Raw genomic sequence first — 27,822 nt, 5'->3', positions numbered from 1 at the left:
GTGAGCACACTTACCTGTTTTAGTTGATAAATAGACTTTGAATGATCTCCACCAGTGATCTGATCCAGCAAATCATCTACTATTTTTTTACTATAGCTTCCAGAATCTTTCACAAATTCTTGAAGACTAAAAGAAATTCCAGTGTAAAACAAATATCAAATGCATTCATATTTTGCTTTTGACTATGTTTCTTGGATATTTTTAAAGCTGTTCTCTTTGTTATTTAAACTAGCTTCTAAATGAATTGGGCTTCTTCATATGCCAAGGCCATGTATATTGCCATATTATAAGATCAGGGGTTCAATACTTAGTTCAACAGTCTTACCTTAAAGCACACTGCATCCCAGTCTCATCTCCATATGCTGAATATAGCAGCTCCATTTCATCCATTTTCAGATCATGAAAGATAGAGTGATTTTGCATTGAAACCACTGTATTAGCACTTGAAAGAAATGTAACTGAAAATATATATAAAGAGTGATTGAAATATTCTGCAAAAAAAGAGCTATAACTCTTGGGCTTCATATATTTTACAGTAAAAAACTGGTTATTCCTTGGTTTCACTGTGGTCATGTGACTGATAAAGTTATAAATCAATTTGTGCAAACTTTAGAAAGAATAAAGAGTGTGGTCAAAGAATAAGACAGAAAATAAATGGGTCTTTTGAAGTTATTATCTAAGCATAACCATTCTACAAAATGTTTTCTCTTATTTTAATGCCAAACTCTCTCCTTTTACCCCATACTGCAAGAGGAGATTAGAAACTTCATCTCTACTCTCTAATGGTCTAGTTAACCAATATTGTAGAAAGAATTCTAACCATCATTTCTAGCCTTCCAGCAACATTCTGAAGTCAGAATCATAAACTGTTCAACTGTGTGATGCCTATAGCAATAGCCTCAACTTTCCAACAAAGCAATCTCTCTGGAGATTGTTCTCTTAATAGTTCATTTTCTGTTCACTAGGGCCTCCAACTTATAATAAATAATATTATTTATTAAAAATAATAAAACCTTTACAGATGGTAAAAATATTAACTTTCTCTCTCCTCTCCCTGCACTATAGCTTGCAAACTTCATCTTGGACAGTTAGAAAAACTAAACGCAAATTAATAAGTAATCAGCACACAACCTTTATAGATTCAGCCAATTTCCAGTTTTCTTTTCCCCCCACATTTGATAAAGTTTTAAAATCATTTAATTGTACTGTGATGCATGTTTTAATTGTATTTGAACTTTTCTTGTTTATTTTTTTAATAAGTATTGTTCAGTATTCCTATTACATATGAAAAAATTATATAGACATATTTAAAAATGACTTAAATATATGTATTTTTTTAAAATTGAAGGGTTCTGAGCCAAGAACAGAATCCTGACTATGCCAACAAAATATGTCTCTAGTTCAGGCAAGGAGTTATAGATAAGCCTTCTTTGGTTTTTAAGCCAGTTATGGACACCACAAAGAACTTGTATACTTGAGAAAAACTTGCATTACAGTACCTACATCCAAATGAAATTAATCATTTACATGGCAATTAGACCTAAAGGACCAAACTGCCTGAGTCACTGTAATCCAGTAATTGCATTATAAAAATATTCAAAATTAAATTAAAACATCTTACAAATATGAAAATAATTGTTTAATTTTATAAATGTAAACATTCTTTGCATCATAGAACTTACCTTTGTGCCTTCTTTCATCTTTAAAACCTAATGCTGTAAAACCTGGTAATAATTTGCTTGATAGAGAGCTCAAATCCACAGGATGGCTTTCGTCCTCTATTTTCAAGATTAAACATATAAATAAATGTTTATTAAGTTTTCAAAAATATTAGACAGCGGTATATATTTATCAGGCTATTATGGATTTCAAGAACTTGAATCTTGAAAGAACTGCATGAAATTACAAAAAAGGCTATCCAGAAACTCTTAATTTAAAGAGTATCAGTAAAAATAAATGAAGTGCAGAAAGATAAATTAGATAATGAACAAAAATTTTTAAAATGTTATTATGTTATTTAAATATGCAAACAGAATTCCTTTTTAAAAATTATAATGGAGCTGTATTTCAAAACTAATAAAGGCGATAATTCTTATAACACTATCATAGATTTTAAGAACTTTTGCTTGAAATTATTAAAAAGGTTATTCAGAAAGTATTAATATTTTAAAACAGCAGCAATTTATTTTTTTAAAATCAGTAAAAAACTGAACTACACAAATTAGATAATAAACAAAACAAAATAAAATAATATCATTAGGTTATATAAATGAGTTTATATAAAATTAAAATAGGTGTATTTTCAAAAAAGATCTATAAATGGACCTATAATGATTGAAATTTTACAATTAATGCTTGATAAAACATTACTTATATCAAGCAGAATACACTGAATTGAAAAGAAGCATACATTTTAGTTTAAAATCTTCACTATACTATTAATTATAAATGTAAAAAAAGAAAACATTCCAAAAAGTAATATAGATAAATATTTGATTTTTGACTTCCTCCTCCTTTACAGAATTGACTGGTATAAACTTTAGAAACTGTTCTCTAAATAATTCATTTTTTTAATTAAAAGGAAGAGTCAAGTACGTTGCATTAACTGTGAGAAATTGATGTAAGAAAATTAATGAATAAGTTAATTTTTACATTATTGAATAAATGAAATGGGAAACTGAACATGTAAAATACAAAATTTCATTGAAGATAAAATATAATTAGCAATATAAACATGAAAGAGCTTGACATATAATAGGTGAAATTGTTTGGTTAACCAATAAATGTTGAAATACAAGGCATATTTCAGGATTATCCAAGAAAATGAAAATTAGAATTAAAGATTTATATAATAACTTCAAATGAAGTTATTTCACCTTATTCTTGCTCCTCCTAAAAGCATATACCAGAAATAGCGAACCTTTTTTTTGCTCAGGTGCCAAAAGGGCGTGCATGCATGTTTGCCACACCCATAATGCAATACCCTCCCCCCAAGCATGTGCAGACAACCCCACCCTCCATGCATGTGCGCAGGCCTCATTGAAGGATCTGAACTTCCGGTAGGCCCATTGGGCCGTTTTTCACCATCCATAGATTTTATTTATTATTTAGATTTTCCTGAAGCCCAGGGATGGCAAAAACAGCCTAAAGCAGTCTAAGCCTAAAACAGTCCCTTTGCCAAACAAAAAACGAAAACAAACCAACACCAGCCCCTGGGGAGGACTAGCTTTACTTCCAAAATGGGGCAGGGAAAAAGAAAAGAAAAAGATAAGAGGCAGAATCAGTCCCTTTACAAAAGAGTTCCCAGGTACAGTTAGGCTTTTTGCAATTCTTCTTTCTGGGAGATTTTGCAAAGTGGCATTTTAGTAGTGTTTTACAAGGGAGTGTTTTGGAGCAATGTGACTTTGAGCCTCCTACCTCTTTTTCTTTTTTTCTTTCTTTCTTTCTTTCATTTTTTTTTTTTGCAGCCAAAGCCCAGACCAGGCCCGACCAGCAGTAAAGCCAGGCACACCTGGTCAACAGAAGGAGCAAGGCAATGTTGAAGATAATTTGAGGCAGTGGAGTGCAAGATGGTGTGTGGCTGGGAATGATTTAGTTGATTTATGTAGTTTCTTAGGGCATAGCAAACTGTATCAAAGATGCAAGTTCAGGGGTTGTTTGCTGTTCCACAAGAAATGGGGAGAGAATAGGCAGATGGGAGGACTTGAAAGCAGTCCCTTATCTTACTGAGGGTTGCGGCTAGAAGGAATGAAATCTGGAAAGGCTTGGATTTGGGTGGATACTCACTTAACAACTCATAATATTTGGTTAATGACAGCAACTGATACTCCCATAATTTTAATGTGGTAACATGACATCTTACTTTATGACTGCATTGTTTAGCAATGGAAATATTTGTTCCAATTTTAGTCATCGTGAACTAGAGGTATATTGCTTTGCATGCTATGCATTTTTGCTTTAGACTAGGGGTGGCACAGTGGTTAGAGTGCAGCACTGCAGGCTACTTCAAATATCTGCTACCTGTGGTTCAGCAGTTCAAATCTCACCATTGGCTCAAGTTTGACTCAGCCTGCCATCCTTCCGAGGTGGGTAAAATGAGCCCCCAGATTGTTGGAGGCAATATATGCTAATTATGTAAACCGCTTAGACAACAGCAATAGAACAATTCATAACAAATCAAATAATTTAAAAACATTTTAAAAACCCCATTATTAATCAGACATACATGCAAACATACCATACATAAATTGTATAGGCCTGGAGGAGATATCTCAATTGCCCCATGCTTGGCGGCAATTGAGATTTAAGGAATTTACGGAAGGCAAGGAGGGTGAGGGCAGTTCCAATCTCCGGGGGGAGCTGGTTACAGAGAGTCGGGGCTGCCACAGAGAAGGCTCTTCCGCTGGGACTCATCAAACGACATTATTTAGTCGATGGGACCCAGAGAAGGCCAACTCTGTGGGACCTAATTGGTCGCTGGGATTCGTGTGGCAGAAGGTGGTCCCGGAGATATTCTGGTCCGATGCCATGAAGGGCTTTATAGGTCATAGCCAACACTTTGAATTGTGACCGGAAATTGATCGGCAACCAATGCAGACTGTGGAGTGTTGGTGTGACATGGGCATACCTGGGGAAGCCCATGATTGCTCTCGCAGCTGCATTCTGCACGATCTGAATTTTCCGAACACTTTTCAAAGGTAGCCCCATGTAGAGAGCATTACAGTAATCGAATCTTGAGGTGATGAGGGCATGAGTGACTGTGAGCAGTGAGTCCAGATAGAGTTGCAACTGGTGTACCAGGCGAACCTGGGTAAACGTCCCCCTCGCCACAGCTGAAAGATGGTTCCCTATTGTGAACTGTGGATCAAAGAGGACACCCAAGTTGCGGACTCTCTCTGAGGGGATCAATAATTCCCCCCCCCAGGGTTATGGACGGACAGATGGGATTGTCCTTGGGAGGCAGAACCCACAGCCACTCCCTCTTATCCGGGTTGAGTTTGGGTTTGTTGGCACCCATCCAGACCCCAACAGCTTCCAGGCACCGGCACATCACATCCACTGCTTCGTTGACTGGACATGGGGTGGAGATGTACAGCTGGGTATCATCTGCATATTGATGATACCTCACCCCATGCCCTTGGATGATCTCACCCAGTGGTTTCATGTAGATATTGAATAGCAGGGGGGAGAGGACTGACCCCTGAGGCACCCCACAAGGGAGTGACCTTGAGGTTGACCTCTGACCCCCCACTAACACCGAATGCGACCGACCGGAGAGGTAGGAGGAGAACCACTGAAGAACAGTGCCTCTCACTCCCAACCCCTCCAGCCGGTGCAGAAGGATACCATGGTCGATGTTATCGAAAGCCGCTGAGAGGTCAAGAAGCACCAGGACAGAGGATAAACCCCTGTCCCAGGCCCACCAGAGATCATCCATCAACGCGACCAAAACAGTTTCTGTGCTGAAGCCGGGCATGAATCCTGACTGTTGGGGGCCTAGATAATCCGCTTCTTCCAAAGACTGTTGGAGTTGGAGCACCACCACCTTCTCAACAACCTTCCCCATAAAGGGAAGGTTGGAGACTGGCCGATAGTTATTAAGAATGGCTGGGTCCAGGGAAGGCTTCTTGAGGAGGGGGCGCACAAGTGCCTCCTTGTAGGGATCCAGGAAGGACCCCCCCCAAAGAAGCGTTGACAATCTCCTGGACTCAGCTCCGTGTTACCTCCCTGCTGGCAGAAACCAGCCAGGAGGGACACGGATCCAGTAAACAGGTGGCGGAACTCACAGCTCCAATGGCCTTGTTCACTTCATCAGGTGTCACCAGATCAAACTCTTCCCAGACAGGTGGACAAGTACGAGCCCCAGTCACCTCGACTGACTCATTGTCAGTCGACTCTGTTGTCCAATTGGAATTGAAGTCCACCCAGATCCAAGTGATTTTATCAGCGAAAAACATGTTAAAATCCTCGGCACTACTCTGCAAGGGCTCCCCAACTCCCCCCTCGTTAAGAAGGGAGCGGGTTACCCTAAACAGAGCAGCCGGGCGGGATTCCGCTGATGCAATCAAGGTGGCATGATACGCGCATCTTGCCGCCTTGAGCGCCACTTTGTAAGTCTTAATAAAAGCTCTTACAAATATCCGATCAGATTCAGACTTAGTCTTCCCCCATCGCTTCTCTAGACGTCTCTTTTGGCATTTCAACTCCTGGAGCTCCCCGTTGAACCATGGAGCTCAATGGGGTCTAGTGCCGCGGAGAGGTCGCAACGGTGCAATCCGGTCAAGAGCCTCCGCTGCAGCCTTGTTCCAGGCCTCAGCAAGAGACTCCGCCGAACTGTGGATGAGTGTCTCTGGAATAACCCCAAGCGCCCTCTGAAAGCCCTCTGGGTCCATCAGGCATCTGGGGCGGAACTGCCTAATCGGTTCCGCCTCCCTGCGGGGAAGGATTGGAGCCAGGAAGTCAAGCCACAGTAGAAAATGGTCTGACCATGACAAAGGCAACACTTATAAGCCGCTTAATGTCAGACCATTACTCAATTGCTCAGAGAGGAATACCATGTCGGGTGCGTGCCCCCCTTCGTGAGTTGGACCCTGTACTGCTTGAGTCAGGTCCATGGCTGTCATGGTGGCCATGAACTCCTGTGCTAATCCAGAGGTTTTGCCGAGTGACAGTAGGTTAAAATCCCCCAAGACAATGAGTCTGGGGAATCCCACCGCCAACCCGGCCACCTCCTCGAGCAGCACAGGCAGGGTTGTTGACACGCAGCTGGGAGGCAGGTACGTGAGCAACTAGCCCACCTGAACCCCTAAGTCTAACTTCACTAGGAGGGACTCACAACCCGCAATCTCTGGAGCAATGAGTCTACGTAGGCAAAGGCTCTCCCTGGCTATAATAGTCACTCCTCCCCCCCCCCCTGTCCCTGAGGTCGAGGCTGGTGCCATATCTGAAACCTGGCTGGGCAAATTTCAGAGAGAGGAACTCCTCCCTCCGGGCCCAGTCAGGTTTCAGTCACACATGCCAGGTCGGCCTCCTCATCCAGGATCAAATCCCAGATGAGGAGAGCTTTATTTACCACCGACCTGGCATTGAGCAGCAGCAGCCTGAGCCCAGGGCGAGCGTTACACTCATTACCAGTATCCTGAGTTGAGCTCACAGAGCCGGAACAAGGGATCGTTTTTAAGCAACGATCTCTCGTTCCCCTGGAACGGCTAGTTCTGTGACTCCCGCCATATCTGCCTCTCCCCAGCAACACTGGAATATTCTGACCCTCTGCCACCCCAGAGATCGGTGCCGCCTCCCCTCCTGCCTCTCTCTCGTCAGGTTGGCTATTTAAATCATTCATATCATTCCTATTTACCCCATCCATACCATAATCCCACCCACCTCACCCATCCCATTCATACCATTCACTCATTCCATACATATAATTAAACCCATCCCAATTATCCATAATTTAAAATTAAAAAATTAATTAATTACTACTAATATTAATATTTAAAAAATCTAAAATTAATAATAAAAATTAAAACTTGGGGAAATAGGAAATAAATTAAAGTTCATTAGTCAGCAGTCAAAGATAGCACCAGTTCTCAAGGTGGACTCCAAATGTTCAATGTTCGATTTGGCACAATTCAAAAGGGAGTTGCAAAATCCTAGGTATATAAATTCTGTCCTCCAGAGTCTCTGAGGCAGGTTTCTAGATCTTTCTCTATATTTCAACCACCACTCATAGCCTCTCTGATAATACATATACAATACATCAGTTCATTAGATTAAATAAGGTCAACAGCAAAGTAGCAAAAATGGTACCAAGTTCTCAATGGTAAAGTCAAGAGTTGCTTAGGATCTAAAATTAATTCAATGCCCCCCAAAAGTGGGGAGGGGGAGATGCCCAGGGGGGGAGATATCCGAGTCCTGGGTATGCCAGTTGTTAATTACCCTGTCCTCCAGGCTCTTTGGTGCCGGCCGCTGCCACCGGTCGGCACTCCCAGGTCTTTCTTTCTATCCTGGTACTTGTAGCACCTCCGTTCTTCACTGGCTGGCCTCTAGTTAGATCCCAGTAACACCGCTGCTTTCGGGCAACACCTCCAATTCCCACTCACCCAGCGGCGTGGCACGACCTCCAAATGCTCCCACCAAACGCTCCCAACACCTCCAATCACCCTCCAATCGCGCTCAAAACGCCTCCGAATGCTCCTGGGCAATCCCACGTGGCCTCAGTGCAACTTTGACATTGCCCTGGCCTTTCTCCCCTCTCTCGCGACCGTCTCTTCCACCGCCACGGCCAGGCCCAGTCTCTCTTGCAGGCCCATCATCCGGCAGACCTTCCGACACCGAGTGCCCCCACCAACCAGCGCTCCAGCGTCTAGGTCCACGGGGGGGCCTTGAATACCATCGGCAATGTCCCTTCCGTCCAACCCACCAAACCTGGGGCTTCTTATTCACTCGATCTCCCACTGCTCAATCAATCTTAAAGCAGCAGCAATCAATCTTAAATCTTAAAGCAGCATGGGTCAATGAGTCAGCAAATACTAAACAGTGGCTGCCATTTTCCACAGCACAGCTGACTGCCTCCCAATCTTTTGTTATCTGCAAATTTGATAAGTTCCCCATCTATCCCCTCATCCAAGTCATTGATGAAGATGTTGAAGATACTGGGCCTAAAACAGAGCCTTGGGGTACTCCATTGCATATATCCCTCCAAGTAGATGTAGTTACATTGAGCACTCTGCATTGAGTGCGGTTGGTTAGCCAGTTTTGAATCCATCTGGTGGTGTTGCCATCCATCCCACATTTTTCTACTTTATTTAGTAGTAGATTATGGTCTACTTGTCAAAAGCCAATATTGACATTAGTCTTGAAGATGCATTGCAAATGTTACAGATTGCAAATGCTATGGATCTTTTGGCTCAACATCTTTTATTTTTGAATGAAAATAATGAAAACAGATGTTTCTTTTTTTCCTGCACAGAGGGAGAATGTTACATGTATATATTCTGGGAGATCCCTAGTTATGGAGCTGTTTGAATAGAAAGAGCTTGTCATTTTCTTTATTTTTATTATGTTTATATCTTAGCTATAGGAAATCGAGGTAATGTATTTTTCATGTTCATCAACTAAATTTCTATCTTCTCAACAACTTTTCAAAGTAGCGAAGAGCTACGATAGGTAAAAAGATGTACAGCCATATCTGGAGCCAGTACAATAACATGATGATGCAGAAGAAAAATGGATTGGAGACTAATTATCTATCTCAGATTGAATCTAATACAGATTTACTACTATTGCCAGGCTTAATAATCTTCTACACAAATTCAACTTAAGGAGCAACTGAATAGATTTTAGACTTAGGTAAAAATGGTTGGATAACAGGCAATATCAGAGGGAAATAGGCATTGAAAATGTGAAAAATGAATGGACAAATGAATGAATGAATGAATGAATGAATGAATGAATGAATGAATGAATGAATGAATAAATAAACATTAATATATTTGAGTTAGAGCCTAGTCTTTGTTCATATAGGGCCCTGATGACGAATCTATGGCATGAGTGCCACAGGTAGCACACAGAGACATTTCACCTGGTACATGTGGCAGCACCCATTCCTCTTCTGGATTTCCAGAGCATGCATGTGCACTGGCCAGCTAGTCTTTTGGTTACTGGTGTGCATGTGCACACAAAGATCAGCTGGCCTTCAAGCATGCAGCTATGCCAGAAATTGGAAGAACAGCCAGCCAGCTGATCGTTGCGCACAAATGTATACCTGTAACCAGAAGACTAGTTGCCCGGTGTTTATTATCCATCAGTGGAGCGGGCAGGGGGAGGAACTGCCGCTGGTTTTGCAAAGAGGCAAGCAGAGCAGGCAAAAAGCACTCTGAAGCAGCCAGTAGAGCACAATGTTAATTAACCGTCTTGGAGAGATCTTGTTAAAAAGATGCTTAGGAGGCGCATACGCAGCCTAGAAGGTAAAAGGTGGGATGGAGAAAGGGGCAAAGGAGTGATGGCCTTTGTCCCCCTCCCTTCTTTCTGAAAAACAGCCTACCACTTCTTGCTCTGGTCCTACATCACCAGATGGATGGCTCAACTTCAGGCAGCTTAGAAATGCACTGCGACCAAACACTGCCACCTTCCTGTCTCTTTCTTGGTGATTTCAACATGCAAGCCAGCTTTTTAGGGAGTTGTTCTAATTTGGCAGCAGCTGAGAGAGCCCATCCATCTGGCTACCTCTCATCTAATGGAATGGGAGGGAGAGCTCCCAATCCCTTTCTCCAAGTAGCTGAAGGGGGCTTGTAATTCATAGTGCTTGAAATATCTTAGCTTAATTGCTTGGAGATGCCTTTGGCTTTCTGTTTTTGGCCTCTTCCCAAAGAGTGGGGGAACTTGTTTGGGGAATGAGCATCCGGAGTGGCTTCCCACTTCAAGTCAAGGTCGGGTGCTAATCTTCTCCCATTAGGAGAGAGCCAAACCCATCCACATTTATGGTCTCAGGAAGCTTCAGGGATGCCTGCTAGCACAAAAATGGGGTGGGTGAGTTGTTGAGCGCACATGTGTGGGAGGAGAGGGGTGGTTGCATGTGCATGTGTAAGGGAGTGGGGAAGGCATTGCATTATGGGTGTCAGCACTCACACACGCTATTGCGCATGCACACTTTCAACACCTAAGGGAAAAAAGGTTAGCCATCACTGATATAGGGTTTCTTGTGGATTTATATTTTATCACAAATGCAACTTAATTCTGACTTTACTAATATATTAGCCAAAAGCCTTCAAATGTTAGCTCACCAAATATATTTTAGTTTGCAATTCTTTTTGTTGTCAGCAGCATATTTAATATTCAAATGGAATTTACCTATGTCTATTAAATAAAGTTGAAAACATTATACATTCTCTTTTGGTAATTAATGTACAAACACAAACTTAGTTATGTATAATTAAAATCATGTTTTAAAATCTAAATTATTAAAATTATCTGAAAATTACCTTCTGCTTCAGGATCTGATGGATTGAGTACACTGAAGATCAAAGATCCATCAGTATTCTTTTTCAGATAACCTATCTGTACTTAAGTATAACAAAAGGAAAATCAGATTTTTTTAATGTTTCCTGTTTAATCAGTAAATATTAATAGATACTAACAGATCTGTTAGCACAGGGGTCCCCATCTCCCAGGCAATGGTCAATTCTTGGGCCATGATCCTACTTGGAACTGGGCTGTACAAGAGGTATAGGCTGATGCACACACAAGCGTGCAGCTCCAATTGTGCAAGTGGCCAGCCAACGCAAATGCACATGCAGCTCCACTTACACAAATGGCCAGCTGGTGTGCATGCACAATTCAACTTTTAATGAAGCTGTGCAGGCATGTGCAAGTGCCTGCACACTGTTTGTGCAAATTGAGCTGCTTGTATACGTGTGCTCTGGCCTGCCACTCGCATGTCCTGGCTGGTTCCCTTCTCCCCCGCAAATGCAAAGGTTGGGGATTGCTGTGTTAGCAGATACTAACAAATTGAATGTGTCACTGGAAGAAGACCTGTGCTATGCAATCTAATAAATAACCTTTTGAATAGAATATGAATATGTCCATTCTTAAATATAACATACAATGAAACTAGATTCATACATTTACTGAAACACAATTTTCTATGTTGTTCTACAAAATAAAAGAAGAAAAAATTGAATTATCCAATATATTCATTTAGATTAACACAATCAGCTGATATTGTTAATCGAATTTTAACTTCAACTCTTCTAGTTAGCTTACACTCTTTGATATAATCTTGTTAATGTACAGTACTGTCGTTAATAACATTAACATGTAGGTTAAATAACTGAAGTTTTAAGACCTTCATTGAGATAGAACATGTCATTTAATTTTTATTTATATTCAAATTAAAGTCTAAAAGATGTAACTTTAAATCTGTATTGTAGAAATTTAACATAAATCTCCTTATTTATGTACTAAATACTATGTAAAATTTCTTGACCAACTGAGCAAAATTTCCTGAGAAAATTAGCCAAACAAAATGTAAATTAATTTAACAAGACCTTGCTGTTTGGGAGACACTGGTTGATCCGATCCCGTGCTTCATCTGCTGCATGCTCTACCAAGGCCAGGACATGCTCTTCAGCTGTGCTGTCTGTCAGACTGCATGCATTTCCTTCTGGTTCAAATATACAGCTATAAAGCACAAATTATTAAATAAATAACAAATCAAATATACTCCTTCTCCACACATAGGCTCTAAGTCATTGAGTTTTATGACCACTTTATAAATATAATAAATATTCTGGGTAAATCATCATTCTTTTCATCTTGCTATATTTTTTAATTTTAATATCGCAGCTCCATTGTGTCAGACAATATTAAGAACAAAATTAACAGCAACAACAAAGCCATCTATGAGGAATAAAACCAAGCACCCTCTCACCATATATCATTCCCACCAAGAGTCCACCACTTGACTTAATCCAAAACCTACTGGAAGATCCAGACTTTAAAGTTTCTGGAGGATTTAAGGAGGTGGAACTTCAGACATCTAGGCTTTATGATACAAGAAGATTTATGGCAGGTAATTAGCACCCTGAATTGTACCCAAAAGCCTAGGAGTAAACCTGAAGCAGAAGAATTGCATGATTTTCTTGAAAGTTATGCTCATAACTTTCTATGCTGTTGTAGTCTGGATTATCTGCAGCTTCTGAGTACATTTAAGAGACAGCCATATGTAGAGTATATTAAAATAAATTTAAGACCCTGATTACATTCCCATACTAAAATATTTCCCTCCAGAGTTTACAGTTTAAAAAATTCATATAAAATTTTGTTTTATAGGACTCCCATTTAATAACATTTAATAGTCTCGTTCAGAAGCTGAAGTTATAATACCGAATGAAGGTTTCTTATAAACAGCCAACAACTTGTTAACGTTTCCTACTGATGTGTTAGCTGGATTAATTTAGAGAGATTATCTTCTATTACATATATCTCTCATACAAAAAATCTTGTGTCTGTGCAGAATAATCAGGGAAATCATACTGTGGAGCTCCAATCTGAAAAGGTGTTCTTTCTTTTGCTTGTTAAAAAAATATATGTATTCTTATGTTTAGATATAGATATTTCATTAATTTTATTGTTGAGAGTTAAGTATTAAAAAGATATCAATAAAGTTTGATATAAAACAAATGAACAAAAACAATTGATATGAAAACATGCAAAAAGAAATAATCACAACCGATCCACTGACTATATTGATAATTAAGAGTAACAGCAAGAAAGAGAAAGGAAATAGAACAAGCAAGCATCATATATAAATTAACTCAGATCAATTACTATATAACCAACTATATTAGAAATTAAAGAAAGCTATTAAGTAATAATAATGTAAAAAGTTCACTTATATATAATTCTCCAAGGAAAATAAACTCACCTGTCTATTCTCTGTGTCCTCCCCCCCCCCCGATAATTTTAATTGAAGTTTAGAAATACAGTGCAATCTAACTTCTGAAATATTCTTTGCTCATAGTATAACAGGCAAGTAAAGCATTTATGGGAGAGTTATTTATCTCTGAATCGAAAAGAAAGCAATGCAAAATAAAAATTATTGAATAATTTGAACAATTAGAACTAAGCCTCATTGGGAAATAGCTCAATTCAATTTTAGATTTATAGCAAAAGATACAAGCAACTAAGAAACCAGTATAACTGACTGGCAGTGAGCCAAAAATAAGTTCACCTGGATAAATATATTTGTTAACTGTTAGCCCACCAAACAAAAAAACAACAACATCAATAACAAGAAAAGCCATTTACATTTGAAATAAAAGTTAACATGTTCTACAATGAAGCATATAGTATTGCAATTCATTCTTTATTTGAAGTGATATAATAAATAACTTGGGCGTCCTCCTCGATGTACAGCTCACATTAGAGAACCATTTTTCAGCTGTGTCGAGGGGGACGTTTGCCCAGGTTCGCCTGGTGCACTAGTTGCGGCCCTATTTGGACTGGGACTCACTGCTCACAGTCACTCATGCCCTCATCACCTTGAGATTCGACTACTGCAATCATGGGCTTCCCTAGTTATGCCCATGTTACACCAACACTCTGCAGTCTGCCGATCAATTTCCGGTCATAATTCAAAGTGTTGGTTATGACCTATAAAGCCCTTCATGGCATCGGACCAGAATATCTCCGGGACCGCCTTCTGCAGCACGAATCCCAGCGACCAATTAGGTCCCGCAGAGTTGGCCTTCTCCGGGTCCCGTCGACTAAACAATGTTGTCTGGCGGGTCCCAGGGGAAGAGCCTTCTCTGTGGCGACCCCGACTCTCTGGAACCAGCTCCCCCGGAGATTAGAACTGCCCCCACCCTCCTTATCTTCCGTAAACTCCTTAAAACTCACCTCTGCCGTCAGGCATGGGGGAATTGAAGCATTCCCCCCTCCCCCGGGCCTATACAATTATGCAAGTAGGATGCTTGGCTGCATAGCTAGAGGTATACAAGCAGGAATAGGGAGATTATGATCCCGCTATATAGAGTGCTGGTGAGACCTCATTTGGAATACTGTGTTCAGTTCTGGAGACCTCACCTACAAAAAGATATTGACAAAATTGAACGGGTCCACAGACGGGCTACAAGAATGGTGGAAGGTCTTAAGCATAAAACGTATCAGGAAAGACTTAATGAACTCAATCTGTATAATCTGGAGGACAGAAGGAAAAGGGGGGACATGATCGAAACATTTAAATATGTTAAAGGGTTAAATAAGGTCCAAGAGGGAAGTGTTTTTAATAGGAAAGTGAACACAAGAACAAGGGGACACAATCTGAAGTTAGTTGGGGGAAAGATCAAAAGCAACATGAGAAAATATTATTTTACTGAAAGAGTAGTAGATCCTTGGAACAAACTTCCAGCAGACGTGGTAGATAAACCAACAGTAACTGAATTTAAACATGCCTGGGATAAACATATATCCATCCTAAGATAAAATACAGAAAATAGTGTAAGGGCAGACTAGATGGACCATGAGGTCTTTTTCTGCTGTCGGACTTCTATGTTTCTATGTATGGTATGTCTGTGTGTATGTCTTAATAATGGGGTTTTTAAATTTTTTTTTAAATTTATTAGATTTGTTGTGAATTGTTTTATTACATGTTGTGAGCCGCCCCGAGTCTACAGAGAGGGGCGGCATACAAATCTAATAAATAGATAGATAGATAGATAGATAGATAGATAGATAGATAGATAGATAGATAGATAGATAGATATCTAATACAGTAGAAATTGAATAAAATTTGAATAAAATGTTATTTTAAAAATGTATGGCTCAACAAAAAGAAATCCTTAAATAAATTTACAGTAGAACACAGTGTCAATCAAAAAATGACATTGAATAAAGCTCTAGGACCTGACAATTTTTCTACAAATTACTGCAGAATTTTTCAAGAAATTCTTAAAACTAAAATAATAAATGAGATACAATTATGTCATGAATCTCATATGTCATGGAAAGAAGCTGTCATCTCTTTGATTTATAAATGAAGGAAAAGATCTAACTCATTTTGAACCATGGATCACTGTTCCCTCTGAGCTGTGCGGCTGCATGGCCGTGCACGCGACAATGAACAGCTGCGCATTTTTAACTGCTGCGCAAATAAGAGAACAAGAGCCCAAGGCTCTGCAAAGAGGACTCTTCTCCAACTCCTGACAGAGCCCCCTTTTGCCACATCCATCTTCCTTGAGACACCTGAGCCACATTTAATGGTTGTTTCCTCAATTGGAGCAAAAACTGCATGCCGTTGCACTCTTTCCAAAGGCAAGGATGTTCCGCCCTCCCCCACCCGCCGCCGCCCAATTGGTGCTTTTTCTCCAACTACATGTGGTAGAATTACGGCCAAAGAATTATCATATTTTTTTAAATTTTTCACATTAATATTTGAGCACCGGTATATTTTAGGCAAGGTTTAAAGGAGTAACCATTTTAGGATCCAGGGAGTTTCTTGAGGAGGGGTCGCACCACTACCTCCTTCAATGGTTGTGGAAGACCAGCCTGGAGGGGCACGGGTCCAGTAAGCAGGTGGAAGTACTCACAGCTCCCATGGCCTTGTCCACTTCCTCAGGGATTAAAAGGTCAATCTCTTCCCAAATGGTGGAACTAAGACCTGACCCCGTCACCTCAGTCTGAATTGAATGGAATGATGTTCCAAAGGATGGGTGTGATGATAGAAAAGTTTTCGGAGAGGGGCGGCATATAAATCCAATAAATCTAATCTAATCTAATCTCTTGTCTCAAATCCCATCATGTTGTCACTTTATCCAAAATTAAATAAGGATGATCACAATGAAAACCTATTTCCTTATTGTCTTGGATCATATCTGTGAATAAAAATTCAGGTGCTCAGACGTGAAAATGTGCCGCTCAAACACTATACTTTTCCGCCCACACCGAAAAAAATTAGAAGGAACATTGCCATAGACCTATTATTTTACTGATTGTATAAAACATTTAAACAATTTTTCTGAGTCCAAATAATCATTTATTTATTAAATTTATATGACACTTGTCTCACTATCCAAAGTGACTCTAAGTGGCTGAAACGATACATTTTGATTAGATGGATTTGTCTCAAAGAAATATATCTGGAATAATACTATATTAAAAACTACCCATGATATTTCTTGCTGTTAAACAAAACTGACAATATGAAATGGGCTTTTGTTTGCAGTTTTGAAAAAAATAGATTAGGGATACTTCTCTTATATTCATACAACATGTATTAAAAAAAAATAAGCAGCTAAAATTATAGTCAATGTTCTTATTTCAAAGAATATATTATATCAAAGGGGACAAGGATGATCCCCTATCTTTATTGGCCTACTAACTATGGGACAGTGCCACAAACACTCATCTGGTCACTTGTGCAATGTGCTGTCCCTGGACAATGTAAATCTATTTTTGCCCAAAGTGGATGTTTGGGGCTCCTTAGATGCCAGACAGAGCTCAGGGCCCAGGCCCGAGTCAAGTTCCCCCAACCAGGACCCCCTTCAAGACAGTATCAAAGCAGCCATTCGAAAGGGGATAGAGGCAGGCATCAAGGCCATGATGAGCCCCCCTCTAGCTCCGCTTGCCCAGCCCTCCTCCTCCTCAGCTATGGTACAACAGGGGTACCATCTACCATCACGAGCAGGAGGCATATTCACCCCAAGGATCCCTGGGGACATTTAAGGATCTGGAAGAGGGCCAGTTAGTGGAAGGAAGTGCGGAACAGGACCCAGGGGCCCTCTAGATGTCAAATGATGAGGATGTTGGTCTGGTACCACAGATTTCTATGGGCCTGTTCCACCCTGGTCTATTCTGCCCCCTCTTCCCCAAAACAAAGGCCACGGCAATTTTGCCTTCGTCCTCGCCCACCCCCCAGCACAGGCACCTCACAGGTGGATTCTATACTTGAGGAGACTGCCTCCCAGACTGAAGTAATACCTGTACCCAATCTTTTTGTGGATGCCTTAGTAAAGCAGTGGCAAACTCCTGCAGCTGGACCTCTGCCCATTTCTCTGGACAAATGATTTTTTAATGTGGCCCCACAACCAGTTCCACCGGTGGAATGGCCCTGTTCTAGCCCTGTGTTCTATTGTCCTGGTGACGAGGTAGAGCTCCTCCGGCCAGAGGACCGCAGAACTGAAACATCCCTGCAGAGGACACACCAGGCAGCTGCCTAGGTGGTTAAAGCCACCACCACAAATCCTTCTTCTGTCGTTCATCCCTTAAATGGCTGCATATACTACAAGAACATCTCCCAGTAGAGAACAATCGGGCCCATCAAGACCTGAATAAACTGCTCACTGCTGCTCAATTTGCCACTCAAGCCATGGGATCAGCAGTTGTCGCCCGTCGGATGCATTGGCTCCAGAGCTGGCCTGCTGATGTTTGCCACAAGTGGCAGTTTCCACCCCCATCTCGGGTCAGTCCCTGTTTGGGGCCTCACTGGATCCCATAGTTGTTGAATTCAAAAATAAGAAAAGGTGCTTCCCTCTTGCATCAAGAAATCTACCGCCAGGTCCTCTTCCTTTATTAGGCAGGCCCCAAGGGTAGGGGATTCCTACTATGGGAGTTATCGGGGGCAATTTGGGGGTAGACAGTGGCCACCCCCTGATCAACCATTCAGGGATTCCCAGTTTAGATGGCTCTTTCAAGGAGCTGGTAGTCACCCCTTCTGCTGGAACAAGTAAAGAAAACCTGGAATCTCTCATTGGGAATCGGCTGGCACTCTTTGTCAGTTGGTGGGAGGCAATCACCAACGATATCTAGGTGGGGAAAACTGTGACATTTGGTCTCTCGCTTGAGTTCCTCTCCACCACTCCGAGGATCTTCCTCTGCTGTCCCTTGCCCATAAATACCACCAAAAGGGTCCTCATGAGAGACGCCATCCAGCAACTGCTGGATATTGAAGCTATTCAACAGATTCCCAAAGACCAACATGGGAGGGGTTTTACTCCATTTTATTTGTAGCACTGAAGTCCTCGGGATGGTGGAGAGCCATTCTCGATAGAAAGTTCAAAATGCACACCCTGCAATTCATTTTGGCAGGTATTAGACAAGAGGATCTGCTCTCCTCTATAGATTTTTCAGAGAGCCTATCTCCAGATCACATTGTCAATACCTGAGATTCTGCTACGCAGGCATACATTACCAGTACCTGGTGCTACAATTTGGCCTACCTTCAGCACCCCAAGTGTTTACAAAAATTTTAGCCACCTTATCAGCTCATTTGCGATCGATTCCTGTTAAGGTCCAGTGTTACCTGGATGACATCCTCATCCAATCATCCTTTCCACCCCAGGCAGAATGGATTATCCTGGTAATACTTGACACTCTCTGCCACCATGGGTTCCTGGTCAATAGGGATAAGAACCAGTTATTCCCTTCCACCAGGTTGACACATTTGGGGCCATCATTGACTCTCTGGAATGCAGGGTATACCTGTCCCATGAGCAGAATGACAACCTTTCAGACATGGTCCACCAAGTCCTGACCAAGGGGACGGTTCCCCTGAACCTATTGTCCTCCCTCCTGGGAAAGATGATCCACATTACACCTTGGGCTCACCTGCACTGCAGAGACCTTCAATGATTTCTTCTCCCATTTAAGAGGTTGGGTCGTAGTACCTCTTTGGTAAAGGTCCAAGTCCCGGGTCCTGTTCGAGACTCCCTACAATGGTGGGCATTGATTGCCATAGACAAAGAATTTGATTTCCTGGAGCCCCAAGGGGTGACAGTGACCACTGATGCAAGCCCTCTGGGTTGGGGGCCCCACACATTGTTGGAAGTGGTGCAGGGCACCTGGACGCTGGCAAAAACCGGTCTCAACATCAATCTGCTGGAACTTTGGGCTGTGTACTTGGCCCTTCTGCAATTTCTCCCCCTTCTGTCAGGTCAACATGTGATGGTTTTAATGGACAATGTTACCATAAAAGCTCACATAAACCAGCAGGTGGAACTATGTCCAAGTGCCTGATGGCCGAAGCAAAGAGGTTGAGTCTCTGGGCAGAAAGCCATCTGCAATCCTTAATAGCAGAACACATTTCCAGCATAAAAAACACAACAGCAGACTGGCTGAGATGGCATGAGCTCGACCAGGTGGAGTGGAGCCTCCACCCAATTTTTCCAACAGCTGGCGGAGCACTTCGGATTGCCAGTCATGGACCTCTTCACCATCCCAGAAAACGCACAACTGCCCAGGTTCCTGACCAGGTACTAGATTCAGGGGGGCAGAGGGAGCAGATGATATTTGTTGTGCCTGGCTCCAAGCCCTGCTCTATGCATCCCCCCCCCTGCCCTTGATCCCCAAGGTAATCAGGAAAGTGTTACAGGAGAGGGCAGATATGGTCCTCCTGCTCCCCACCACCACCACTGGCCAAGGAGAGCCTGGTTCGCAGATCTTATATCCCTCTCTGTCTCTGTCTCCCCTACTTGGAGGATCCCTCTAAGAGAGTGGTCACTTGCCCAGGGATCAGTTTGACATCCAGATTCACATTGGTTAAAACTGCCTGCCTGGCGCCTAAGTGACTAATTCTGGTGTGCTGGACAAACAGGTCAAAAAGCAATGAATGGAAACTAATCAAAGAGAAAAGCAACCTAGACCTAAGAAGAAATTTCCTGACAATTAGAATGAATGTTGGATGCACCTGATACGCACTTTCTCATAAGGTGGAGCTAACCTTCAACGATGGAAAAACACTCTCCTTTAGCCAATCAGAATCTGAAATATAAAAACAGCCTTCTACTATCACTCTCCCTCTTATGATGAGGGACGATATTCAGACTGACATGCCAGGAATGCAGCAGGCCATGGCTGTTGTTCTGACCATGACCCCTCATCACTTTCACTCTCATGTGCCAGGAATATAGGACGCCTGCCTTGCCCCTCCACAGTCTCTGCTTCCACTGAGTCCATGATTATTGGTGCAGGATGCGAGTGAACCACAACAGTCCCTGAGGATATTGTACAGATTATGTTGGCCATCCATTGAACGAATATACTGGGCTACATGGAGGGCCTTTTGCAACTGGTGTGGGCAGGTAGGGTATTCCCCGATCAACTTATCCAGTGTTACTGTTCTCCAATTCCTGCGCCAGGGTTTGACCAAGAATCTTTTCCCGAACACGCTCCATCCGTTGCCAGCTTGAAGCTCTATCAATGGTTTTGTATTGCAGGTTTCTGGCCTCTCTGTCTGCTCATCTGCAGGTTCCTTAAAGGAGCAACCAAACCTGGGCTTGCTTGCAGTTTATCGATATCCGACTTGGGACCTGACCAAGGTGCTGCAGGCATTGTTGGGGAACCCATTTGAACCTTTGGCAACCACATCTCTCAGACTCCTGACTTACAAGATGGTCTTTCTCATGGCGGTGACTTCAGCCCACTGAATTTCCAAGTTGACTGCCTTATTGGTAAGGGGGAACCTGTATGTTTTCCTCTCAGACAGAGTAGTCCTTAGGCTAGACCCTACCTTTGTTCCAAAAGTGAACTCCTACTTTCATAGGGCACAAGGAATAGTTCTATCTAGTTTCTACCTGGTTCCAACCACTGCTCCAAATAACGCTGGCATCAGCTGGATGTGCGTAGGGTCTTACATACTTATGTAAAATGTACCTCCTATTTTAGCATGACAGAGACCCTCTTCGCCTTGTTCCAACCGCTTCTCTCAATCATAAGGTGTCGTCTTCAAAGGTGGTTTATTAGATTCGTACCGTTATTGCATTGTCTTATGATTGTCTTTCTTTATCACGGCTGCCTAATGTGACTGCACATTCTACATGCAGTGCTGCAACCACCATCGCCTGGTCGACGCAGGCGTCCATCGAGGAATTTGCTGCATGGCCACCTCCAGTGCCATTCTTCCGTCATTATAAACTGGACATATTTGCCTTTGAGAAGGCCACATTTGGATGAAGGGTGTTGTAACGGGGGACTCAGGATAATGAGGATCCCAGCCAGGATTAACATTGCCGATCCAAGGGGACAAGAGGCTTTGGTATGTTCCATCCTTGAAGGGTAGCTCCACCCACTATGGAGAATGGGTGCTGGACCTGATTATGCCTCTTCTCGTAGGGTGGAGGTAGCTTCCAAGTCCCTTGCTTGGTTTTTGATCTGACTGTTGGACATTGTGATTATTAGAGCATACCTTATTGTGAATGTCTTGGGAGAAACACATTAAGTCTGAACATCATCCCTCATCAAAAGAGGGGGAGTGATACTAGAGGGGTGTTTTTATACTTTAGACTCTGATTGGCTAAAGGATAGTGTCTTCCCATCCTTGAAGGCTAGCTCCACCCTATGAGAAGGGACGTATCAGGTAGGTCTAATGTCCATTATAATTGTCAGGAAATTTATTCTTAAGCCTAGGACATGATGGCAAACCTTTTTTCCTAGTGTGCCGAAAGAACGTGCATGCGCACTATCGCAAATGCGCAAGTGCCCACACCCATAATTCAATGCCTGGGGAGGGTGAAAACAGCTTTTCCTGTTTCCTGGAGGCCCTCTGGAGGCCAGAAACAGCCTGTCTCCCGACTTATGGTGGGCCCAGTAAGCTCGTGTTTCACCTTCTCCAGACTGCAAAGGCTTCCCTGGAGAGTAAAAATGCCCTCCCCCAACCACCGGAGGCTCTCTGGAAGCCAAAAATACCCTCCCAGAGCCTCTGTGAGCCAAAAATCAGCTGGCATACATATGCAGGTTGGAGCTGAGCTACAGCACCAGGTTGCGTTCCAGTAGATATGGCTCCATGTGCCACCTGTGGCAACTATGCCATATGTTAGCCATCACCGGTCTAGGAAAATGTAAAATATCCATGGCTATTTGGAGGTTGGAGAGAGTGCACTCCTTAGAGGATGCGTGCACTAGAATGTCATCTAGATAACATTGAATATGAATAGGAAGCAATATGCTGGCTCTCTAAAAAAGGGCTATTGCTAACATGTTGTAAGCCACTCTGAGTCTAAGGAGAAGGGCAGCATAAACAAATTGAATAAATAAATAAATAAGTAAGTAAGTAAATAAATAAATAAATAAATAAATAAATAAATAAGGAACACCCTAATGTGGACTACTAGAGCCCCTAGTTCAGTGATGGCGAGCCTATGGCACGGGTGCCACAGGTGGCATGCAGAGCCATATCTGCCGGCATGTGAGCCATTACTCTAGCTCAGCTCTAGCATACATGTGCACACCAGCAAGCACAGAGGCTCTGGGTGGGCATTGTTTGCTTCCAGAGGCCTCCGGAGGGATGGGGGAGGGCATTTTTGCCCTCCACAAGATCCAGGGAAGTCTCTGGAGCCTGGGAAGGATGAAAACCAGGCCTACCAGGCCCACCAGAAGTTGGAAAATGGGCTGTTCCTGGCTTCCAGAGGGCCTCGGGGGGGGGGGGAGGTCGCAATTTTTGCCCTCCCCAGGCATTGAATGATAGGTATAGGCACTCACACAGGCACAATAGTATGTGCGCACGCACTTTCGGCACCCAAGGGAAAAAAGGTTCGCCATCACTGCCCTAGTAATTTAATAAAAAACTCTAGGGGCCGAGGACAAGCCAAAAGGCATGGCTCTATACTGGAAATGATGGCCTTTGAAGGAAAAACAGAGCAATTGCCTATGGCCTTTAATAATAGGGATATGTAAATAAGCCTCGGTTAGGTCCAGGGAAACCATGAAGTCTCCCCTATAGAGGGACGCTAGGATGGAAGAAAGGGAGTGCATTTTAAAATGTCTAGTTTATATACAGATTTAGTCTCTTTAAATCTAGGATGGTTCTCCAGCCCCCCGAGGACTTATGGACAACAAAAAGGATAGAGTAAAATCCCAGGCTCCTTTGGGCTCTGGGTACTCTTTGACTTGCTCTGATGGAGAGGAGATGGTTAATGGTTTGGTTCCAAGGAACCGGACAGATGAATACATTGGGGGGCATAGAAAGGAATTCCAGGGAGAGACCCCATTGAGCCGTGGACAGCACCCACGGATCATGGGAGGATTCTTGCTAGGTTGGGAGAAACCAGGATAGTCTCCCTCCTATAGGGATGTCTAATTAGTTACCACAGGGCTCTTTTGAAGGGCCTAGAAGAGGAGTTCCTTCTCTGACCCCTGGTGCCTCTACCTGTAGTGCCCCAGTCTGATTGAGTTCGAAGATGGGGGTTATACTGACCTGTTGGTCTCTGAAAGGAATAATCCTGTTCAGGTTGACAAAAGGAATGCCGATAAGCAGGGTTGTACCTGGTGGTAACCTTCTTTACAGTAGGACCCAGAACTTTCTTCTTATCTACTATTTCTGTGAAGAGGGGGTCAGGGAGATCCCCAAACAAACTCTTGCGTTTGAGGGATCCCATTGCCAGTTGCCATTTCTGGCAGACTCCTGCCTGCCAAGGTTTAAGCTAGTGTAGTCTTCTAGCTACTACTGAAGCTGCAATAGACTTCGCTGAAAAACCTGATGCTTGAAGAGTGGCATTAGCCACGTACTATGCTGAAGCAAAGATTTTATTGAGATCTTGTTGGGCACAAAGATTATCAGGTAGGATGTGATGTTGTATTTGCTGTAGCAAATTAGCATGACGCTGAGGATGTAGCTTTAATTGCCCAGGAATCAGCTATGTGATTTGTGATTTGTTCCAATCTATCGTCTTCCATCTTCATGACTTCTTCAACTTTATCAGGATGGCAATAGAGTCATCTATTTTTGGCATGAGTAACAACTCCTCTAAGGAGTTGTAAAAATGTTTGTCCTTGGAAGACAGGGCAAGATCCGCAATTGAAGCCATCCACTGTTTTAGGAGGGCATCTAAAAAAAGTTGATGCATGGGAATCACATCCGTATCTTGTTGATCCTCAGTGAAGAAGAGAATTGTTTCCATTTCCTTAGTTGTTGTAGTTGTTGTTGCAGGATCCTGTGAGTCTAGTCCTGTTGTGATATGTGCCTTGTGGAGCAAAGATTTGAATAGGTGAGGAGGGAAGATGGTGGAAGATACTGGAGCTTTAGTAGGAGCATCTTCACCTTCTGAAAGACCCTGGAATGGGTCTCCTCTAGAAAGGTTATCATCTTCTTTGTCCTCCTCATTCATATCCTCTAAAGTGGAATCCTCAGTGGCTGGAGGAGGGGTGCACTTCCTTGAAACCAGAGGAGGAGGAAGCCTAGATGTCTTAGTAGCATGAGCTGATGAGTTAGATTGAAAATCAATTGTTTGCATCCTAGCCTCGATTGCCTGATTTAATGCTGCTTTATCATGGCTTGGAAATCAGGGAGGAACTGAGCAGAAGGAGGAACATCATCCCTAGGTCCTTGTTCTATATCTGAACCTATCGTGAACCCCAAATATCAGGCTGAGGCCTATTCAATTTGGGCCCATCTAAGGCTGTAGTTGAGTCAATTGGATCTGATCTATCAGGAGAATGTTTTAGTCGAAGGAGTCCGTAACATGGCGGGTGGCAAAAGTCGAGAGATAAAAGCCGCTGGAGGCAAAGCAAAGTGCTTGCCAGCTGACTCTCATGCTGCATTCATCCCACCCCGCACTAAACTTTCTCTAGGGCTGTGAATAAGGCTGAAGGGAAGGAAACTACCCAGCGGAGAGAGGGAAGGGCAAACGAAAGTAGGTTTAAACAAGACTTAATGTTTGATATTCCTTTTGCATCTAGCCGAGGTCTTGATCTGAAGGTCTGATGGTGCCAGCTGGTGGAGAATGAAGCCGAAAGAAAAGTAGAGGGGAAAGGCATTTAAGCTGGCCTGCTTGTGGGAGAAACCAACAACATGTCCTACTGCTAGGAGGACTGAGCAAAGGGGCAGATCCAGCTTTGTTTTAAAGACTTCTGGCTCAGTCCTGATTGGCTAGGACAGTGAGCTAACCCACATAGCTACTGACTCTGTTCAGATAATATGGAGAATGAACACATGTAATGCTGCTATTCATTAAAACAATCTCTCTTTTTTTCACTTCTATCCCATCCTCCAAAAAGATGTGGCTGATTTAAGAAGTGAGATCATTAAAATGAAAGCACCCCTTACAATTGTATCTTTTTTTCTGGCGCATATAGAAAACTTTCAATGAATGGAAATACCGTAATATTCTGTGCTCATGTCTGCCAATTCTTCCAGGTCATTTTCAAAATATTTATCAAATACTATCTATACTATCTTATTGTTGTAAGCCGCCCTGGGTCCCATTGGCATGAAAGTCTAATTAATTAATTAATTAATTAATTAATTAATTAATTAATTAATTAATTAACTAACTAACTAAGAAATAAATAAATAAATAAATAAATACTGACTAAACTCTAGGAAGAACTTCTGGGATGCATAATGATTTTGCTCAAGATGCCTATAAGGTGCTTAAATTCCTTGAAAAATAATTATATATTGAGCCTAGTATTTCAAAGTTATTAACTAAAGGTCTAATTAATTCATTCCAAAAATAGGGATGTGAATAAAGGCACAAAAGAGCAAAACACTTCCTCCAACATTTACCTAATAACTTCTTTACTTGGCTTTTTGGATTTCTTGGTAGTCTCTACATGCACAGGAACAACTTCGGGCACTGCATCTTCAACAGCTGGATCTTCATCGCCCAAAAGAGCTGCCTGCTGAGAAAAATCCATGTCCTGCATAAACGACATGCTGCGCTTCAAAGCTAACAGCCGTTCCTAGAATTAGAAAGGACAGAGCAGCAGGGACTTTATACCTTTCCCTCATAGCGAAGATGCTATGATGATGGGATGGGATGGGAATGGCCATGGCTTTGCACCTAACAACTATATCTTCAATGAGGATGCAAGGTGATTCAATCATGAGCAGCATGACACCGGAACACCTGCAACCTATTTCAGAAGGGAAACCATATAAATGGCCACCTACCTGTACACAATCTTCATACAAGGTAACTGTTCAGTTTGAATCAAAAATTTTATAATTTTGAAAAATAATATTATATAATAATTATGTGTTACACAAATCCACTTTCACTCATTTTATATAAACATTTCCATTATACTATTTAGTAAGTGAAGGAATAGGTATTGTAGGAATTCATTAAATACATAATCAAACAGCTTTAAAATAAAGAATATGAATACATTTCTAACAATATTTTATGGAAAGAAAAGCAAAAATAGCAAAATACTTAATATTTAAAATAATTCTGAATTTATGTAAATAAGACAATGTTTATTTCTTCAGTGAAAGCTTCAGTTTAATATTTTTATCTTGAATAAACCAATTCTTAAAAGAGTAATACAGTAATACCTCATGATACGAACTTAATTGGTGCAAGGAGGAGGTTCGTAAGACGAAAAGTTCGTAAGACGAAGCATTGTTTCCCATAGGAAACAATGTAAAGTCAATTAATCCGTACAACCAAACCCCCCCCCCGCAAAAAAACGGCTTTCCGGCTGTTTTAAAAGGTGACAGCCGGCCTGGGGGGCTTCCCAGCACCCCCCCGAACCCGGGTTCGGGGTTCGGGGGGGTGCTGGCAAGCCCCCCAGGCCGGCTGCGACCTTTTAAAACACCCGCGCCGCTTCCCATCTGTCTCCTGAAGCCGAATGGCAAAGCTGAACTTCTGTGTTCGGCTTCAGGAGACAGATGGGAAGCGGCGCGGGTGTTTTAAAAGGTCGCAGCCGGCCTGGGGGGCGGCTGCGACCTTTTAAAACACCCGCGCCGCTTCGTAGCTGTCTCCTGAAGCCGAGCGCTAAAGCCGAACTTCCGCGTTCGGCTTCGGGAGACAGCTGCGAAGCGGCGCGGGTGTTTTAAAAGGTCGCAGCCGGCCTGGGGGGCTTGCCAGCACCCCCCCGAACCCCGAACCCGGAAGTTCGGCAAAAGTTCGGGGTTCGGGGGGGTGCTGGCAAGCCCCCCAGGCCGGCTGCGACCTTTTAAAACACCCGCACCGCTTCGTAGGTGTCTCCCGAAGCCGAACGCTAAAGCCGAACTTCCGCGTTCGGCTTCGCGAGACAACTGTGAAGCCGCGCGGGTGTTTTAAAAGGTCGCAGCCGGCCTGGGGGGCTTCCCAGGAACCTCCCGAACCGAACCCGGGGTTCAGCCAAATTTTGCCTCTTCTTACGAACTTTGTTCGAGTTACGAACCGGCGTTCTGGAGGCTTCTGGGAAGCCCCGCCGCCCGGCTGTTACCTTTTAAAACAGCCGCGCGGCTTCCCAGCTGTCTACGAACGCAGGTTCGTAACTCGAAAAAAGTTCGTAAGAAGAGGCAAAATTTTGCTGAACCCCGGGTTCGTATCACGAGTTGTTCGTAAGACGAGGGGTTCATATCTTGAGGTACCACTGTATTCACTTTAAAAGAAAAGA

General features: G+C 42.6%; 1 protein-coding gene across 4 annotated transcripts in view; it reads right to left on the bottom strand.

Moving 5' to 3' along the window:
- BRD9 (bromodomain containing 9) overlaps positions 1 to 27,822 on the bottom strand; it is a 99,620-nt gene that overhangs the window by 13,925 nt on the left and 57,873 nt on the right. For 2 of the 4 annotated variants that reach the window (XM_070729729.1, XM_070729732.1), the window contains exons 7-12: positions 25,997 to 26,112; positions 12,048 to 12,180; positions 10,983 to 11,058; positions 1,683 to 1,778; positions 326 to 458; positions 15 to 126 (exon numbers count right to left, since the gene is read on the bottom strand). In XM_070729729.1, coding sequence (XP_070585830.1) covers positions 15 to 126; positions 326 to 458; positions 1,683 to 1,778; positions 10,983 to 11,058; positions 12,048 to 12,180; positions 25,997 to 26,112 — 666 coding nt within the window. The remainder of the gene's footprint in view (positions 1 to 14; positions 127 to 325; positions 459 to 1,682; positions 1,779 to 10,982; positions 11,059 to 12,047; positions 12,181 to 25,996; positions 26,113 to 27,822) is intronic. The other 2 variants (XM_070729731.1, XM_070729733.1) reach the window with 1 other exon arrangement.

Source organism: Erythrolamprus reginae, chromosome Z (assembly GCF_031021105.1).
Source record: "Erythrolamprus reginae isolate rEryReg1 chromosome Z, rEryReg1.hap1, whole genome shotgun sequence".
Classification (NCBI taxonomy): Eukaryota; Metazoa; Chordata; class Lepidosauria; order Squamata; family Dipsadidae; genus Erythrolamprus; species Erythrolamprus reginae.
The sequence above is the reverse complement of the archived record's forward strand: the minus strand, read 5'-3'. Positions and strand labels throughout refer to the sequence as shown.